This window comes from Scedosporium apiospermum (genome assembly GCF_000732125.1).
Source record: "Scedosporium apiospermum strain IHEM 14462 chromosome Unknown SEQ_SAPIO_0132, whole genome shotgun sequence".
Lineage (NCBI taxonomy): Eukaryota > Fungi > Ascomycota > Sordariomycetes > Microascales > Microascaceae > Scedosporium > Scedosporium apiospermum.
Window position 1 is genome coordinate 423,995 of NW_015971833.1, and position 18,534 is coordinate 442,528.

The 18,534-nt window shown below is 53.5% G+C and overlaps 3 protein-coding genes and 2 pseudogenes across 3 annotated transcripts; 2 read left to right on the forward strand and 3 right to left on the reverse strand.

Moving 5' to 3' along the window:
• Positions 1–3,973: 3,973 nt before the first annotated feature.
• On the forward strand, positions 3,974–6,810 carry SAPIO_CDS8865 (uncharacterized protein; the record flags this gene model as incomplete). The annotated part of the gene is made up of 2 exons (XM_016790403.1): positions 3,974–4,958; positions 5,045–6,810. 2 exons carry the CDS (start codon positions 3,974–3,976, stop codon positions 6,808–6,810), a joined length of 2,751 nt encoding a protein of 916 aa, XP_016639706.1.
• Positions 6,811–8,322: 1,512 nt separating this feature from the next.
• Positions 8,323–8,907, reverse strand: SAPIO_CDS8866 (annotated as a pseudogene; the record flags this gene model as incomplete).
• Positions 8,908–10,410: 1,503 nt separating this feature from the next.
• On the reverse strand, positions 10,411–12,486 carry SAPIO_CDS8867 (uncharacterized protein; the record flags this gene model as incomplete). Its single annotated transcript, XM_016790404.1, has 2 exons — positions 10,411–12,311; positions 12,390–12,486. The coding sequence occupies 2 exons, from the start codon at positions 12,484–12,486 to the stop codon at positions 10,411–10,413; spliced, it is 1,998 nt and encodes a 665-aa protein (XP_016639707.1).
• An 873-nt stretch (positions 12,487–13,359) lies between these two features.
• On the reverse strand, positions 13,360–15,030 carry SAPIO_CDS8868 (Spastin; the record flags this gene model as incomplete). The annotated part of the gene is made up of 2 exons (XM_016790405.1): positions 13,360–14,207; positions 14,271–15,030. The coding sequence occupies 2 exons, from the start codon at positions 15,028–15,030 to the stop codon at positions 13,360–13,362; spliced, it is 1,608 nt and encodes a 535-aa protein (XP_016639708.1).
• Positions 15,031–15,656: 626 nt separating this feature from the next.
• SAPIO_CDS8869 lies at positions 15,657–18,338 on the forward strand (annotated as a pseudogene; the record flags this gene model as incomplete).
• Between the last annotated feature and the right edge of the window lie 196 nt (positions 18,339–18,534).

An 18,534-nucleotide genomic window follows, 5' to 3' on the forward strand; every position in this document is an offset into this window, starting at 1 on the left:
GACTCGCATATACAAGCATACGACAGAGAGTGGGGTACTTGGCGACTTGCAAAAGAACCTGAACGGAAACACGCTATCAAACTGGGGTAAGAGCACAGAGGAACATCATTGATCGATTCTGGTCAATTGAAGCTACGAAGTAATATTACACTGCGACGCGCTCGCCTTGCCAAGCCCGTCCAGTCTATCGCTGTTCAAGGTCAAGGAGAGATACTGGTGCGAGACCCATTTCCCATTTACAAAGCACCCGAGAAGAAGACGGTACTTTCTCTTGCATACTGTAAACGCTGAGGGCATAAGTACCGACGGCGAGGAAGGTACCTCACAGGCACTAACAAGTCAGGGCGTTGCAAAGTGCTCTCGGGCAGTCTAACCTGGCGCAGTACCACCCCGAAGAGAAGGCCCGGCGCAGTGGATAGCCAGGCCAGGGTTTGGTATCATTGATCCATCATTAATGGATCCATCAATTAATCAATCAATCCACTCGAAAGGCGGCAGACGGTACTCTGGAGAGACGGGCAGCACACGAGCTGTTACCAAGATGGAAAACTGTCGTTGGCGTTCAGCCAAAACGTGCAACATCGATGATCAATCGAGTAATGGATCGCCGTCAGAACAATGAAGGAGCAGACCTCGACAGCATTGACGCCTGCTTGACAAATGGAGGGGATAGAGGATGAGAGTGCATCTCTGGCCTGGCCTGGTCGGGCTGGAGCGGATAGAGCCGGGTCAAGATCAATTGGGCCGAGCTGGTCATTGCTCTTTGGAGGACATTTTTCACCAGTTTCTCGGGTGTACTTCGTAGACATCGACAAGTTGCACTACAAAACAGTTGAGGCTCGTCTTCCCCAAACTCAATTTCTGCCCAATTTACTCCTTCTAGATTGGACTGTCTCGAAGGGTGGCGGAACAAACGTAGAGGTGGCGTTGAAAGATTTATAAGAAGTAAAGGTCATGGTGGCTTATTAGTTTGCGAATAGAGCGACGACTGGAGTATTACCGCAGAGGTGCCTCGAAAACGGAGCCAGCGATGCACATGCTGGCTCTTCAGATTTGATGCATCGCGCTTTCCAGTATTCCCTCTTCTCTCTGTCCATTGTTCGTAGTCTCTTTCGTCCGCATTGGCCCTTTCCTTTTCCGCAACGCCCAGCGCCTTGCCCTTGCCCTGGCCGATAGGGTACCCCGTCCGTACTTGCCCCGTCCTTGCCCGTACCTGTGGACACGTACGAAGGAGCGATGTGCTTCTTTGTAACGAAGAAAAGAACAGACTTCAGTGATAGGCTTCAATGTCTCGAGGGCCGGGCGGCAGCCCTCGCATCTGCGCCAATACATGATTGCGCTGAGGTACCGATCGATCCCTTGCCTTAACGTGGCAGGAGCTACACTAGTTTGAGCAGTTTGAGGATTTGAATGGCTTGCCCAGCTGACGATGGCTGGGCGTAAGAGTTAAAGTTTAGAGGTGTGCTTCGAAGGTCCTTCTAGAATGTGTGTGCCTTGTACGAAATACGTTACGACGAAGTACGAACAAGCCAACTCCAGGCGTGTGCTCTTCATGCTTTCCGTCCAGTGGTGACCCTGACCAGGCCGCCCTTGCCCTGTGGTCTCACACTGGTGAGTGTAACTCCGTACCAAACCATCTTGGCGCGCCACATTCTGTAGGTCGAGGAATTAGCCTTTGGGCACAGTTGAGGTGTTGTTAGCCAGGCCCGGTGATGAGATTAGTGCCCTCCTAGGAGGAAAGTACGAAGTACACTCCAGTAATACAAAGCGACATTGGCAGCCGTACAAGTGTATCTCCAGAACTCTTCAACTCTGTGCTGTGACGTTAAAATCTTGGGTTACCCCAAGTCGAGTACCTCGAGGTGTACGAAGTACATCGAACGGGCTGCACCAATTGCTGCATTTGATGTTCCTCGCTGCAAGAGAACATGACATGGGGCAGGCATGAGCCGGCGAAGTATCTTTGTACACTATTCCGAGCAGAGAAAAGAGAAAGACATTAAACACACAGACGTTGGAACATTGGAACCTTTTTTTGCCCCTCCCCTGCTGAAAGTTGCCTCTGCGCGCCTCCGCCTCTAGCTTCTCCCAGTCGACTCTGCACCTTTCTAATTGCTGTTCCCTCCTCCGTCATCCTTAATAGAACCATCTCCGTCCCAGCACACGCCACCGAGGAAATCCAGCTGTACCCTCGGCAAACCATCTCTCTCCAAGTAACGGACGGAGAAAGATTGCTTCATACGCTCTGGCCTTTCCATCGGCAGGACAGAAAACTTCGGGGAACAACACCGTTCCTGGTTCAAGCCCCAACGGCCGTCTACCAAGTACCTTGGCTTGGCCAGGAGTATCTCCTTAGGAAGTACACCTACTCACCAAGCTGCCCTATCTTATTTCCGACCAGTCAGTTAGGCGTTAGTCTTGCAAGCAAGTGCGAAATCTTACTGCGTTCGAAAGAAAGAAACGGTTTGATGCTCTTCCATCTCTTGGCAAGGTACATCTGATCCGCTTCTATGTCGAGTGCTGGAAGCAGTAAAGCAGGAGAGGCCTGGCCTTATTTCCCGCCCCCCTCACCTCGACTGGATCAAACGCCTACGCCTTCTGTATGCCTCATAGGCTCATGGGCTCTGCCTCAAATAATCAGGCGAGTAGAGCAAATGTTGGAAACACTCGTGCATTGGGGTAAACCCTCGTGAGTAGCATCACCACCCAATGCACTCGTTCTTTTTGTCGTTTGCGGTTTAACCCCAATATCTATCGGCACTTCTGTCTACCAGGATCGGGGGCAAAGTGCTGGGACATTGTCTGTGTCGGGTTGCCTGCCCTGCACCATCCACCATTCTTGCGCCCATGACAATGCCAGAACAGCTGGCGAAGCCCTTCCTCCGCTTTGAAGTATGAAGCGGTAGAGGTAGTACATTACTATATTTCGTACAGAGCAGAGGACCCTAGCCTTCTCTTGCTTCTCTTACTCGCCGGACAAGTGCCAAGCATCATTTCGACCTGAGATCCCAGGGATCATATCGACAAGTACACTGCAGCCCCGTCATGTCGAAAGGAGTTAGGAAGATGAAAAAGAAGAAAGGAACGAGGAAAAACAAGAAAAAAAAAATAGGGACAAAAAAAAAAAAAAAAAAAAAAAAAAAGAGAGAGAGACCAATACCCTGGACCCTGGCCTGGTCTCCTCCCAGGTCTGGTCTGGTCTGGTCTGGTCTAGCTTTTTTCTCCTCCCACACCCTCTCGTCGAGATATTCGTCTCTCCCGCCCACCGACACACCCCCTCCATTACCTCAACTTCACACGCCCACACCACACACCCTTTAATCCCTAGCCGGACAGTTCCTCTCCAACCTTGCCATCGTACTCGATGTAGTACACCCCCACCCATCCCCCTAGTCGTCCACAAGATCCAGGATTCCTGCTACTAGTCGTATTCCGGTAGTGTCGACTCCTCTCTACTAATGAAGGGGAGTTACATGAAAGGTCTGTAGGAGTATGGGGACGCTGTCGGTTGCTGATTGCTGATTGCCTGTTGAGCTTCGGTCCTACAAAATAGCAACGCTTCCTTAGCACTTCGCATCAGAAAAGAACATAAGAAACAAGGTTCCCCTTCTTCTTTGGGCCTCGTCGATAGTTACAATTCTTACATCTTGAGCTTGCTGATCAGAGTTGCTTCCCCATCCCGATCTAGATCCCAATCTTGGTCAACCTACCTCCTTAGTCTTTACACTTTACATACATACATACATACATCTTTCTATAACAAGCGATTCCCCGTATGAAGCGTTGTGATCGACCTCGACTACGTACATTTTCCCCCATGGCACGGTTTCTTTTATGACATTTTCGTTTCCCGTCTTGACGCCTAGCTTTATATATATAACTTCGTTTGCTCCAGCAACTTCACTTCTCAATCATCTTTTAAAGAACTTTTCTACGCCTTGTTCCACTACCGCTCCCTTTCTGTCTCGACACCATGACCGTCCCCATGGCTCAACAACAACAACCCCCATCCAAGGATGCCGCCGTTGCCCGGAAGAGGAGAAGACGCGCTGCCGCTGGTGGTGCCGCTGATGACTGCTTCTCGTGCTCTAAGAAGAACCTCAAGTGTGACCGGAGCCGCCCTTACTGCTCCCAATGCCTAGAGGTCGGCCAGGAGTGCTCCGGATACAAGACCCAGTTGACCTGGGGTGTCGGCGTCGCAAGCCGTGGAAAGCTGAGAGGGCTGTCTCTGCCCATTGCCAAGTCGCCGCCGGTCAGTGGTGGAACTCAAAAGAAGTCTCCTCAGAGATCTCGATCGAGCTCCGCCGCAACGGGTCCGCAGTGGACCGGACAGATATCAACCTCCCCAAGGCGGATCACCAGTCACGCCGAGCACGGAATCACGGCCTCACCCACCGAACGCCATGCTTCCGTATCGCCGCCTCCAGCCTCCCTATACAACTGCGGGTATCTGGCTGTGTCGACTCCGTCGGACAGCAATCTCAGTTCGTCTTCCCCAGCGATCCAAGGCCATTGGGACAATCTGCAGTTCGCGAGTGCCATGTCGATCCCCGAGGGCGCCGAGTACAGGAAGCTGAGCCCTCATCATCATCTTGCACCTCACGCCATTACCCCCGACCCGCGCCTTTCCCCTTCCCTCGACTCGACGAGCGACGGCTACCTCTCGCCCATGGCACACTCCTTCCCTCGCGTCGATGATATCCCTTACATCCACAGCCCTACCCTCATGTATGACAGCTGCACAACCCAAAACTCTCCCGTCGCCCGAAGCCCGCTCCCCATTGTCATGATGGACCAGCACCACCAACAACACCAGCATCAGCAGCCACAGCCACCTCCCACGTCTTGCCCCAGCCTCGTCTACGCCTCTTCAGATCATTCCTCTAGCTATCCGTCACACGCAGATTCTTTCGAGACTCAGCTGAGCCAGAGACTCATGCGCGAGTGTGACAACCTGAGTAAGGCGAACCTGCTTTCCGATTTGGGGCCAACATGCCATTTCCAAAGTCTGAGCAGCAACGACCCTAACACGATGGCGTTTCAGGCGTACCCGAACTCGACACCCTCAGCACAAGCTGCGGCTCGACAGGCCCCGTATGGCCATCACCGTCAGATCAAGACATCATCTCGCCGCGATCCAATGGGGACTGGGACTCTACCAGTAGCCAATGGCCAACCGTATACGAACCATGCAATGTACATGTGAGCTCCGAGCTCATCGCCAAGATGCCTTTCTTCATGGATTATTACAAGAACACCATGGCTCCATCCATGGTCTTTATCGACAGCCCCCAGAATCCCTACCGAGATCACATCCTGCGACTCGCCGTCTCGAGCCAGAGCCTTCAGCACGCCATCTGCGCCCTCTCGGCCTGCAATCTTCGCATGAAACGACGTCTTAGCCTAGGACAGGGGACGCGGGAGTTGTCGGAAAAACTCATGGCTGAAAAGGCCGTTGGAGAAGGCATTGGCGGCTCTACCGACCAGGCGCTGACGGAGGAGCATCAACATCGAAACTTGGCCGTCAACCTATTGAATCAACAACTTAACGACCCGGCGAAAGCCACCCACGACTCCGTCCTGGCGACGATATTATTACTGTGTCACTACCGAATGGCCGAATCAGGGATTGCCAGATTCCACACTCAGTTTGCTGGTGTCAAGAAGATATTAGCCATGAGGCAAGCTCAGCACGTCGCGCCTTCTGGTGAGACGGCATGGATGGAGGCCATCTTCACTTACTTTGATGCCATTTCCGCTAGTATCAACGACAGAGAAACGCAGCTTGGCGGAAGTATGTACAGCAGGTTTCACGACATTCCCTTGCTCCCTGCGGGGGCGGAAAACCTTGTCGGTTGCGAACGGGGGCTTTTCAAGACGATCAGCAGGCTGGCCCGGCTCAACCTGCTTTCACAGAACAGACTCATCCAGACTCAACAGCACAACGAAGGCCAGAGGCAACAGCCCGTCTCACCATTCATGTCCGGCAACACTATGAATGTGTTCGGATACAACCACAGCTCGAGCAGTGCTCGGAGCTCACCCACCGACGCGCAACCACACTCGCCCTTCTCGTTGCCGCTTGGCCACTCTTATAAGAGCAACCTTAGAAAGGTACACGCTCGGCAACTCATGGAAGCGTACGGTTCCTCCTCCTCTTCTTCTTCCTCGCATCGATTCGACAGCAACGGCAACTTCGATTCTTCTAGCCTTGAGGATGAAGAGTTATTGAATACGTTAGTTACCTCGCCGAGCAGCTTCGACGACAACCGTGCCAGCTTCTGGCAGGAATGGAAGGAAGTCAGGCAGGCGCTCCAATCCTGGGAATTCGACGCCATGCAGCTCCAGGCGATGCTCCCGAGCGAGACGATGCCCGCGCAACTACGTGACCTCGGCTGCCTATCTGAAGCCTTCCGCTACGCAGCCCTCCTCTATACAGAGAGGCTTGCCAATCCAACCTCGCCGAGCTCGAGCGCCAACTTCCAGAACCTCGTTAGCCAGGTCGTCTACTACGCCACCAGTCTCGACGTGGGTAGCCCCGCGGAGAAGTTCCTCCTCTGGCCGCTCTTCGTGGCCGGGTCCGAGTGTGTCAACGATCTTCAGCGAAATATTGTGCGGGCCAAGTGCCGTGACATCATGGGCCGGTCGGGATACATGAACAACCTGGCAGCTTTAGAGATTCTAGAGACTTTGTGGGCGGAGGATGCGGGTGGCGATAAGAAGAACGGGGATGCGGGGAAGATGGGTGCGTTTAACTGGACGAAGTGTATCGGTGGTCGGGGAGGTGAAGTTGAATGGATCATGTTTTAGAGCGCTGGTTTGTTTTCTTGCCTTTTCTTGTTTTTGTTCCTTTTGCCCTCCCGTGGCATCTTTCCTGTTTCCTCTGCATCTTCTCACGTTTCCCCTTTCCGTCTTCGTCTCGTGGGTGATTTTCCTTTTGCTTTTCGGCTTTTGTCTATCTCCTGGTGGCCTAGCGATTTACGCCGTTTGTTTACTTCGTAAGGGGGTGTACGGGTCGATTTTTTGTTTTTTCCTTCTTTTTCCTGTTTTGCTCGATCTCACTGTTTCTCCATGTAACTCTTGATGATGGGACTGGGCGGGAAAAAAAGTATGGGACTCTATGTGGGCATGGTTTTCTTTCTTCTTTTGCCTCTGGATTTAGGAACGACACACACACACACACATCTGTACTATTAGCACATGCAATGATGGGGAATACCCGCACGACTTGGGTTGGAATTCTGTCGCTATCTCGCTATCTCTATTTCTCTTTCTTGGTGTTTTCCGGCCTGGATATGAAGGGAATCAATAATATGGGGTGATGATGAACCATGAACATGCTTTGCTCCTGAAATGCAATGGGTATCTCGTGACGATGTTAATAGCGGCTGTGGCTAAGGGAAAGAAAAGTTTGGTAGGTCGGGGTATCACGGCATTTGCCAAGGGAGGAGGCTAGAGAGCCGTTTCTAAGTATAGATGAGGAGGATGGGTGTGAGTACTAAGGTAGCATTGTCGCTGTATGTGCGAAGGACCGGCAGGCGAGAATTGGCGACGTGGTAAGGCATATATTGAGAGGGTAAGGGTGTTCGCTGAAGGGAGAAACCCGGTTCGTGGGAGGGTGATGCCGGTAGCGGCTCGGTAAGTGTCTCCATCTTTTTTTGGCGAGAGATGAAAAGGGGAGGTGGGAGTGAAAAGGAGGGTGTGTGCAGTAGATTTTGAGGTCCGAGAGGGCGCCGCAACACACCTTGTATCAAGGGGAGGTGGTGGTCGAGGATGAAGTCGATATTAAGTTTCGGCCATTCCGTGATTTCTAAGTTTAGAACATTCGTGGGGGGCAGCATAGCCCTATTCCCCATGGAGAATGTATGGCGCGAGGTTGAGGATGATGTTGGCCTGATGGAAGGAGGGCAGATATGTAGCAATTATGTAGGACCCCGCAGATGAGCTTCCCTCTCGGCGATATCATTCCCCCGGCGCCAGCATAACGTCTAGGCAACGCATAATATGCCGGCAGATGGCCATTTTCCTTCTCCCACATGGATGGCTTAGCGGAAGACGTCTCTGGAACCGATCCGATGGAGGGTGTCATTCGAACAGGGCTCGTCTATTTCTTCCGGGGCTTCTAGAAGGGCTGCCGAAGGTTTCTGTTGGTCGTCCGGGAAGAAGGGGGAGAAAACAAGAATAGTGCCGTCTCGAAGAAGAAGGTTGTATTGCTCGGGCAATATCTGCCCCGGCCGTGTCCACATCGCAAGCCTCCGCTCGCTAAACTCTCCTCCGGACCACTCGATCCCATCCAGCACGCCCCAGCAGGACCTCTCCCCCTCAAGCCTGTTCCTCCACACTCTCCTTCTCTCCACTCCCGCTCTCCCCCGTCAACGCCCTCCAGAAAACGCCCTCCCTCACCCAGGGCCAAACCCCCCTCCAGACCCCCCACGCCCCAACCCCCACAACACTCCCCACCCCAAACCCCCCCACAACCCTCAAAGCCCCAACGGACCTTTCCCACGGCAAAAGCAGCACCGCCGCAATCCCGTACCCGTACACACATCGATCCAGCTCCCTCTTTCGCCTATCACCTAGAACTTCCCACGCCCAGCGCTGCTTCTCCTCGCGCGACAAGGTCCAGAGATAGGCTTCCTGGAGCGCCAGCGACGCGGGGAGGGAATAGGTCACGTACCGGCCCGTGAGGAGGAGCGTCGCTGAGAGGGTGAGAGGGGGGAGGGTCTTTGCGAGGGAAGGGTTGAGGCGACGGAGGAGCAGGCGCGAGAGGGGGAGGAGGGAGGAGGTGATGAGGGAGGCTAGGGGGAGGACGCGGAGTTGGAGGTGGGTTGTTAGGATTGCGTGGGGATGGGTTTGGAGGGAAGGGATTGGGGCGTGTTGTTTGTTGTGGTAGAAGATGTCTGTCATCGTGAGGGTTGAGGGGAGGAGGTGTTGTCGTGTTGAAGAGGCTGTTCAGAGGGAGTTGAGGCTCGGTGAGTGGCTTTGAGGCTTGAAGATTTTTGAGATGAGGTGGCTGAGGTAGGAAATATGAAGTATTTTAAGAAAAAAATTCATCTAATTATTTAACTAGCAAATATTTTACTGCTTTATTCACGAAATTCTCTAAATATAATTGCTTCCAAATTTTCTAAATTAATTAAATAATTGTTCCTGAAATTTAAAAACATAACAAGGGGAGTAAAAAATTTGTCCCTCGAGCATTTATTGCTGTCTGCCTCAGGTCAAGTCGGTGCCGGGCTCCGTTGGCGCACCAAGAAACACGGCACGACACACCCGGAAAGCGCCCCGGGACGTTGGGTCAGGCAATGCTTTCCCACCTTCTGCATCTCTGTCCCTCGTTCGGTTCCTTCGCCTTCAGTGACCCGGACACCCGCTAAGACCGTGGTCTCGCGTCTCGATTTACAGACCGGGGAAGGGGGGACATAGACAAGATGGGCGGCTTCTGAGCCGGCAAAAAATCAATTGCTGATAAGAGTGGGATTCGAACCCACGCCCAGTTACCTGGACCAGGAATTACTAGTTCAGGTTAACCTGAACCTGGCGCCTTAGACCACTCGGCCATCTTACCGGCTGTTGTTATTGGCGAGCAGTTTTGATTTTCGACTGATACATAGCCCTCTGCTTTCCATTGATTCGAAAGAAGAGTTGTTAATTGTCCTGGGTTTTAAATGTGCGGTGAACTGGAGCAGATCGTGGTTTGGGATTAGTTCTTCGATGACAACTTAACTCGGCCCGCCCCGACTACGAAGTAGGCTGTATCCTCGAAGAGTTTTCCAAGCTGACTCTGCGTGGCCAGGAACAATTCCATCCCTTCGGGTTACCTGACCCCAGCTCATCGAAGAGCTCGACGGAGGAGGTGGGATATTGATCCGTTGGTAGTGGGAATAAATCATAGGACATGAAGAACTCCGGGAAGCTATCAGCTGGCGATGTTCTTCGTTGTTCTTCGTTGGATGCGTAGCTCCCTCCGTGTCCCGGTATTAGGGCCAGGAAGAAAGCAGAAGAGCATTGGCGGCAAGCTCGGTAGGCTATTATTCTCAGTTCAGGAAACAGCTTCCTGCTTCATTCTGTTCTATCATTATCTACTGACGTCCTCGGCTGGGAGTGTAAACGGGAAAGGCGAGTAAAGAGAAGTAAACGGGTTCTGGTTCTAATGGGGGAAACGTCTTCTGTGAGTCCTGTCCGATACCGAGGCTCAGGAATTGAGAGAAAGACAAGCATATGTACAGAGAGAGAAAGTCTGTTTATCCTTTAATGCACTACCTCTTCCATGATACCATTCAAGCTGAAGGAATGCTCCATAATGCAAATTATCCCATCCATACCCATATAAAACTCCCATCCCATCCATGCCAAACGAAAAAAAAAGAACTCCTTCTATACACAGCATACTCCCACAGTTCTGTCCATCTACTCATCATCAGTCATCTCCATCATCGACGCCTCCCTCTCCTCCAACTCATCCACCTCCACAAACGATTCATGAACCAATATCCCCTCCCCCACCGCCCTACTCTTCCCCTTTCCGCCCGCACCACCACTTCTACTTCCACCAGCACGCGCACCCCCCGACGCTACTGCCCTCAACCGCTCACTTGCCCTCCCCTTCCTCTGCGCCAACTCCTGCTCAAACACCCCCAAATCCTCCGCAACCTCCTCCCTCGCCGCATCCAGCGCCGCCGTCTCATCGAGAGCCTTATTCAACAACTCGGTAGCTATGCCATCCTGCGGATGAATAGCCAGCGCCTCGTGCAGCGCACCCACGGCCTCCTCCGGCCTCCCCTGCTCGAGGTACACGAGCCCTTTCGCCGAGAACACGGCGGCGTCCTTGCCGCCCAGGCGGAGAACCTCGTCGAACTCGGCCAGCGCGCGGTTGAAGAAACCCAGACGGCGGTACGCGTGGGCGAGGTTCGTGCGGGCCGCGAGCCACGCCGAGGGTTCGCTGTTGATTTCTTCGGCGACTTTAAGGGCGCGCTCGAACCAGACTACGGCTTCCTTGGGGCGGTCTTGGTGGTATTTCACCACGCCCATTTCGTTAAGGAGGAGGGGGTCGGTCTTGCAGAGGCCGTAGGCCGTCTTGAGGAATTCTTCGGCGAGCGTCATGTTGTTGAGCGCGTGGTTCTGCATGCCTAGGAAGACTTGGGGCAGGTGCGTGCCCATGAAGAGACGCGCGGCCGTCGAGTAGGCGGGGATGGCTTGGTCGTGCTCGCCCTCAGCCGCGAAGGTATGCGCGAAGCCGATCCATGCCGGTCCAAAGTGCACGTCCATGGTGCTAGCCTTGCTAAAGTATCGGCGGGCCTCGGCGATCTTGTCGATGGCGAAGTAGTAAATGCCCACGGCGAGCCAGGTGCAGGGCTCCTCGGGATGCGTGTCGGCGAGGTCGTGGGCAATGAGGAAGAGCACATTTTTCATTTTGAGCTCGTACAGACACGCGAGGTGGAGCGGGTAGGCGGAGAAGTTGTATTTGTCATTTTTGAGGATCGACTCGGTGATTTCGAGAGCGTCGCGGTACCGACATTGCGTAAAAAGCAGATCCGCGCGTGCGAGGAGGAGATCGGGGTTGGAGGCGAGGCGGTAATGCGTAGAGAGCGACTCGTAGGCCGTCGTAAACTCGGCGGGATTGCGGTACTTGGACAGTCTCGTCGTGTACAGCATCTTGGTAAACTCGGCCGCTTCCTGCGACGACGACACGTCGCCGGGGGCCCTTATGGAGTCAAAGTCGAGCGTCTCGAGGAATTGCCACTCCTCGTCCGGCGACATGAGAGAGTTTTGCATCAGCTGCTGAAAGGCCTCGAAGCACTGCACGTCGATAGACACGGCGTCCTTGTAACACTCCTTGGCGCGATCAAAGGCATTCTGCTTCGCATAGCACACTCCACGCAAGTAGCACATGGCCGCCTCGTAGCGCCTGTTGGCAGCTTCTTCGTCGGATACGGATACAGATACGGAAACGGATACGTTGTGCGGCCGCCGCCCACCGTCGTGGACCTGCAGGTGGTGGGCTGCTCGGTCTTTAGCGCTCGTGGCATTCTTTCCGTGGTTCGAGGCCGAAGCCGCTCGGGTATGCGCGCTCGGGTTCGCCATCTTGCGCTTATTACTGGCATTGTTGATTAGGTGGGTTGGGTTGCGCTCGCCGAGCACCTCGAGGGCTTCGGTGAAGCGATTCTGCTTGATGAGGCAGTGGCCGGCGAGGTAGCGGCATGACGGGTTTCGGGCGATGAGATCTTGTTTCGAGAGGAATGTTTGCGCTCGCGTGTAGTTGCCCGTAGCAAAGTGCACCTGGGCGAGCCAGAAAGCATCGTTATCATCACCTAAGTTGGGGTGCGCTCGGTTAGGTTGACTCCGTCCTTTTTTGGGGGGAACCTAGAGGGTCGCAGATTGTTTCGTACCTGTCAAGGCGAGTAACTTATCGCCAATAAAGATGGCAGATTCATATTGGGCTTTATTTAGTGCATCTTGCCTCCATTCTCGGAGGTACTGTTCCATTTCGATGTCGGCCCTGCTGTGCCAAAAGGTGGTTGAATGGGTGCTGCCCGAGCTTCGGATTCGATGTTAATGTGTGTCCAGGGCGGGTATTATCGCAGGTTTTCTAGTACCATGTTGTACTTGGCGATGTTAATCAAACTCGGTGATCGTGGTGAGTGGTGGATAAAGAAAAAAAAAAAAAAAAAAACACCGTCTTTACGTTCAAGAAGGGCTCAGGTTCAAGCTGTGCAAGAACATTTGAAGCTCGCCGCGTTTCTTTGGTTCGCAGCGCGTTTTACTTGGGATTGTTTGGTGGGGGAAGGCGCCTGGCTCCACAGCAACTGGCACTTAAATCCAGCGTCACGTGCCTCATGATGGCTTCAACTGGAACCGACGATTTGGACGGTTGGATCTACAATGCCCAAGAATATTAGCTCTTAAATTGAAATTACTTCCGATATGGCATCTCTGTTTGATGGCCCTCTGCGTCTCGTCCAGACATAGGCTGTCAAATGCTCTTCAGGCCGACTCCACGCGCAATAACGGAATGGCTCGGTAGAACAAGGCACCTCCAAGAACGAATGCCGCCCAGCCTGGCTCAGGGATAGCTATCCGATGTCGATGAAATGGAAAAAGGCAAGAGGCAAATGCCGTGGATCAAAGAGCCAAGGACGGCTGGGTAAAAGATGGGATCTAGACGCCCAAATGGGATGAGCTGCTGGGCCTCTAAGATGGAGACACGACCCGACTAACCAACGAGAGAAGGATTGAATCGCCCCAGCCAACTTTCGACCCCAGTCAGACTTAAAAGAAAATTGGGTTGTTGATGGATATCGTGGATATTGGACTCTGGAATTAGATGTTATATGAAAATGCTAACCCTACGTCCCTGCTCTACTCTTCCTCCTGCCGCCGCGCTCCCTGGTTCGCTCCCCTCTCAAAGTTCCTAAACTCATTCTCCACCGTCTTGCTAAGACCGGTCGCCTTGATGCTTATCATGGCTGCTTGGAAGTGCCGTAGCCTCAGCACCCTTTTGGCTGAATCTTCATCTTGCTCACTAACGCATTCCGTCGCCGCCGTCACGCACATATTCTTGAGGTCAGACCCAGTATACCGCGTCGTCATCTTCGCGAGCCTATCGATGGAGACGTCGGGGCCGAGCGTTTCATCCTTAAGGAGCAGATTCAAAATCCCAAAACGCTGGGCTGTGGTCGGGATATCGAGATGGATGCGCACGGGTGCCCGTCGGAGAACGGCCGGATCGAGATCAAACGGCCTATTCGTCGCCAGCAGGATGAATGGCGAGTTCTTCCCGCTATTCAATCCATCCCATTCCATAAGGAACTGATTTAGCATAGCGCGAATGTGCCTCTTCTCGCCGGCCTTACGAGAGCCAAGCAGGCCATCCGCCTCGTCGATGAAGACGATGGCAGGGTGGAGTTTTCGCCCCATTGAAAAGAGCGCCTTGATGACCTTTTCATCGTCGCCATGACATTTTTGCCACAGCTCGGCTGTCGAGGCTAGGATCATGTTGAAGCCGGATTTGCGGGCAAGGCCCTTGGCGAGGAGACTCTTGCCTGTTCCGGGGGGTCCGTATAGGACTGCTCCTGTGACTTTGTTCCCGGCGAGAACGCCGCGGCTGAAGGCTAGGGGTCTTAGGAGGGACATCCTTGTGATGTGTTCGAGCTTGTCGATGGTGGTTTGGTCGATGAACATGTCTTCGTAGTTGTCCTTGATGTTTTCTATTGCCACGCGGAGTTAGTGCGTTTTAGCGAACAGGGAGGGAAACAAAAGACGGCACCTACCTGTATTGACGATGCAGTCGAGGAGCATCTTTTCGAACCTATCCTTCGCAAGGGCCTTGAATCTCCTCATCTTCTTAGCATGTGCCGCCTTGCCCACATCCGACACGACGGATTCTAAATCACTGTCATAAACTTCCATCCTCCCGCCACCACCACCCAAGTTCCCATCACTATCGTCAGAATCCGAGCCGGGGCGCATCGACTGTGCCGCCGGCCGTCTTGACCAGGAGTGAGACCGCTCCTCGAGCCCCCAAGATGGCGTCCGCTTCGCACGCCGGTTCTCTTCGCGGTAGTAATCGTCCAGGCCGCTCATCTCGGCTTCTGAGGCGTATTCGTCGACCATTTCATTGACTCGGAGGTACACATCTTTCGAGCCCTTTGACCCTTTTGACCCTTTCGCTTCCGCGGATTCGTGGCGTCTTCGTCCTCCGTGCTTCACCGATCCTCCGGTAGCGCGCCGACTAACTCTTGGTTTTCTGAAGGGATGGCCTCCTTCGGTGTCTGCGTCATCTCCTTCGTCGATGCCGTCTATAGCAGTCGGGGATTCCACTACTGGATCGCCTTGGGCATTTCCAGGCACCCCTACCGACGGGCCATTACCAATGATCAAAGCGAATTGAGCTGGCGCTGTCTCGCCGTTGGGTTCTGACGATGCAGCATCTGGCGGCGCTTCAATGACTAGCTGAGTCTGGTGAACCCATTGAGGATTGACGGCCTTCAGATAATCGGAATAACGGCAGGGATTGCAGTTAAAAGACATTGATTGATTTGTATTTGTGTTTGTAGTTATCTTACTCATCTGAGGCCAAAAATGAAGGGATCGTTGAATTGATTTAATTCGTGGGGAGGGATATATCATTGAGTTGCTGTCGAGGTCGCCTCTCCAGCCTCTGAAGAGGGAATAATAGCATTGCCCATCCTGCAAGAGGGAGGGAAGCTTGCGACCGGGAGCGGTGCCATCTTCTGAATTGCCTGGTGCCAATTTGGACTCCTCGTTTCGCTGATTGGGAATATTGGCTCGCACTGCCTGATATCACTGGATAACTCGGCAACCCATTTTGCTGATCTGGGATCAGCCTGCATGAAGCTTGAAACAAGCATGGGTGGTGGCTTGGGCAGGGTGAGATTGGGGGCGGTTAACCAGAGAAAAGGATTGAAGGATCACAACCGCCACACGCAGCCTGGTCCTCCGCAAGAATCCCAGGGAGGGATCTTTCATCCTCGCGGCCTCCCACGGTCCAAAGTTCGCGGGGTTTTATTCGGACGGGATGTTCTTTCTGTATGATAGGGGAGTCGTGTTCGAGATGATCTTTGGCTGCGTCGCCTCTGAGCGGATTTAGGTTGATTGTTTCCTACGAAGTGCTCCGGTCGGAACCTGCTGCTACGATGGCGGAGAGACCAGCAAAGAGTATTGACGAGATGTCGGAAAAGAATGATTCCAATACACAAGTATCCGAGAATGCCGAATTCATCGCTCCTCTCGACCAGACGCGCTATCCAACATTCTCAAGGACTGTTCGCCCTTCGCTTCGCTCAAGTCGGACCACAGGGGACCTAGAGCATCACCATTCTATGCTCTCTCGGCGAACATCTTGGTCCTCCACGAGCCAGCGCATAGATCGCAGACTACGCCGGCCCTTTACCCAGCTTAGAGATCGAGCTAGGAACCAGCTTGTTCACCCTGCTATTCCGAGGAGAGCTCCCGAAGAAGACGCTACAGCAGCGCAGCCACGTGGGTCACCGGCATCATGCACCGTCGAGGACATTCTCTCCCTCGACCTTCCTGACGAGGACGACCAGCTTGTTTACCCCCAGTTTGACAGCCTGGAGGAGTATTGCATAACAGACCACGAAGCAATATCTCAGAAACTTTGGCGAGACGAAGCCGTGCGCCTTCACTACTACGTTTGCAATCCCGACGTGTCTATTCGCTTCGAGAATAGAGACTACTTTACGGTTGGAGATGAGTCGGGATATAGGACTCTCTCCAACTTGGCCGAGAAGATGCTCACGGCCCTCTCGCTCTGCGTGCTTGATAACGAATGCATCAACGTGCGATACTGCAGAAACATTTCCAATCGCGCCAAGTTACAAAAGTTAATCCAGCAAGCCCAAGTCGCCGGCGCAGCCACTGACGGCGACGAGGAAGAAGACGGTACAATTAGTCCTGAAGAGGCAGAGAAGCGCGCCCGGGAGCAGAATGCCCTCTTCGACTTGATCAATTACATCACGGCGGTGCTCGCGCGATTAATGTCGCAAATCGGCGCGGGCAAATTCTTCCAGGCCACCGTCCTCGGGGCCCTCGTGAGGCGCGTGGCGAAGATTAAGCTGCTGCTTCTCGATCTTCCGTCGAACGCCCGCGTGGCTGCGCAGAATGGAGAGTCTGTGCTCGACCAGAGCAGGGTCGTGGATCCGAGGGCGGCGGAGAGTATCATTGATGAGGAAGAGGAGTGCGAAGAGGCTTTGAGAGTCATTGAGGCGAATGCGAGGGACGGCCTTACTTCTCAAGCGGAAGCCGAGATGGCGGCGTACTGCATTAGGCAGAATAAGTACAGATCGGGGGTGAGCTCGGCGTGGAGGTATATCGCGGTGTCTTTGAGATTTCTTAATCGTTCGGGACTCCCGCCTACGGCGTACGAGATTTGCGGGTTGGTCTATGAGACTGGTTTCCAGGGTTTCAAGGTGAGTCTTTCTTTTTTCTTGCAATACTTCTTTTGGCTTCCTGCTAACCTGGGGGGCATCGCAAAGACGCTGCTTTATCAGGACCGCGACATGGAATACTGCGCAACGTCCGACCTCGACAATCTCAACACCGCCGACTGCGCCTTTCATATTCTCGAGGCAACGGTGCGGAACCTGAAACAACTTCGCAAAACAGGCGACCCGTCCAACGCCGTCACTGAACGCAAGGTCAAGACCTTTATCGAGTGGAAATACCAAGTCTTGGACTCCGACTCGTCGAAATGTGACCCCGATCACGATCGAACCCCGTTGGCCTCGCTTGAACTGGAGTACATGGACGACATCATCACCGTCATGGTTGCGCTAGCGGCAACAAACCCGTGCTTATTGGCCGATTTGACCGATTTCCGAAGTATCATGCTACTGTCCTACGCCGGCGTCGACGAGGATCTCGCCCGTCCGTACAGAGAAACGAATTTCAAGGCCTTCTTCCGCTTATTCACTGACAAAATGGAAGCCTACACCCGATCCGAGGGCGTAATGCGCCTCTCAGCCGCCTTCGAGAACGGCACCTTTGACCGGTGCAGACTCATTGACAGATCCAACGAAGGCCACACGCCCTCAGACGTATCCCGCAAATTCGGAAAACTCACGCAATGGATGGAGGAAGAATGGGTCGTCGACGAAACGTCCGTCATTGTCCCGTGCACCTTCTATGTGATCAGCACGGCGGCCCTCTCCCTTCTCCTAGCGGGCGGTGGTCTCGCCATAGGCTTCACCGTCGGCAATCGTATCAAAGGCGTCGACCCGTTCAACATTGCCACGTACGCATGGGTCCTCGCCGCTTTCCTCATCCTTATTTGTAAGAGCGTCCTTGTCTCGGAGTGGAGCTGGAGCGATTTCCTGCACTGTCGCGTACGCTGCCGCTCTGTTTCGGAACTCGAAGCCGTCACCGGCATCCGAGACCAGTTGATCATCGCGAAGCTCCTCCACGATGAAAGTGGCGGAGGAATCCTCTTTACGCGGGGTCCGTACAATTCAATCTTTAGACGCCGGTCGAAGGACTCGGGTTTCTCGATCGATCGGCCTATTAGCACGACTACGATGCTCATGAGCGGCTTGACGCCTCTAAAGGTTGTTACGCCGCGCGGTCATGCCCTCGTGTGTCTTGATGCGAGGCGCGGGACGCAGTTGCGCGTTGTTAATCATATGGCTGAGCGTGAGGAGGAGTATCTTGTTTGTGAGGACTTGAATCGCACGCAGAAGTTGGCTATGGAGAGGAGTGGGGAGGGGAGGTGTACGAGGTTGCATCTTTTGGGGTCGAAGCAGATGAAGTGGAAGAGGGTTATGGGTGTGTATGATGCGAGGAACGTGGTGTTTGTGTAAGATTTCTTCACATTTTTTTTTTTTTTTTTTTCTCTTGCTTTTGGCCCCATGTTAGTTTTCATAAAAGAATGTCGTGGAGAATAGAGCGACCAAAGATCCGCCGCGTTTCTTCTCGAGCCTTAAGTTCACGATTCCTAAAATGTAGGCCGTGATCTCCCCGTCCGGGGTAATTACTGAACTTCTCCATTACGAAGAG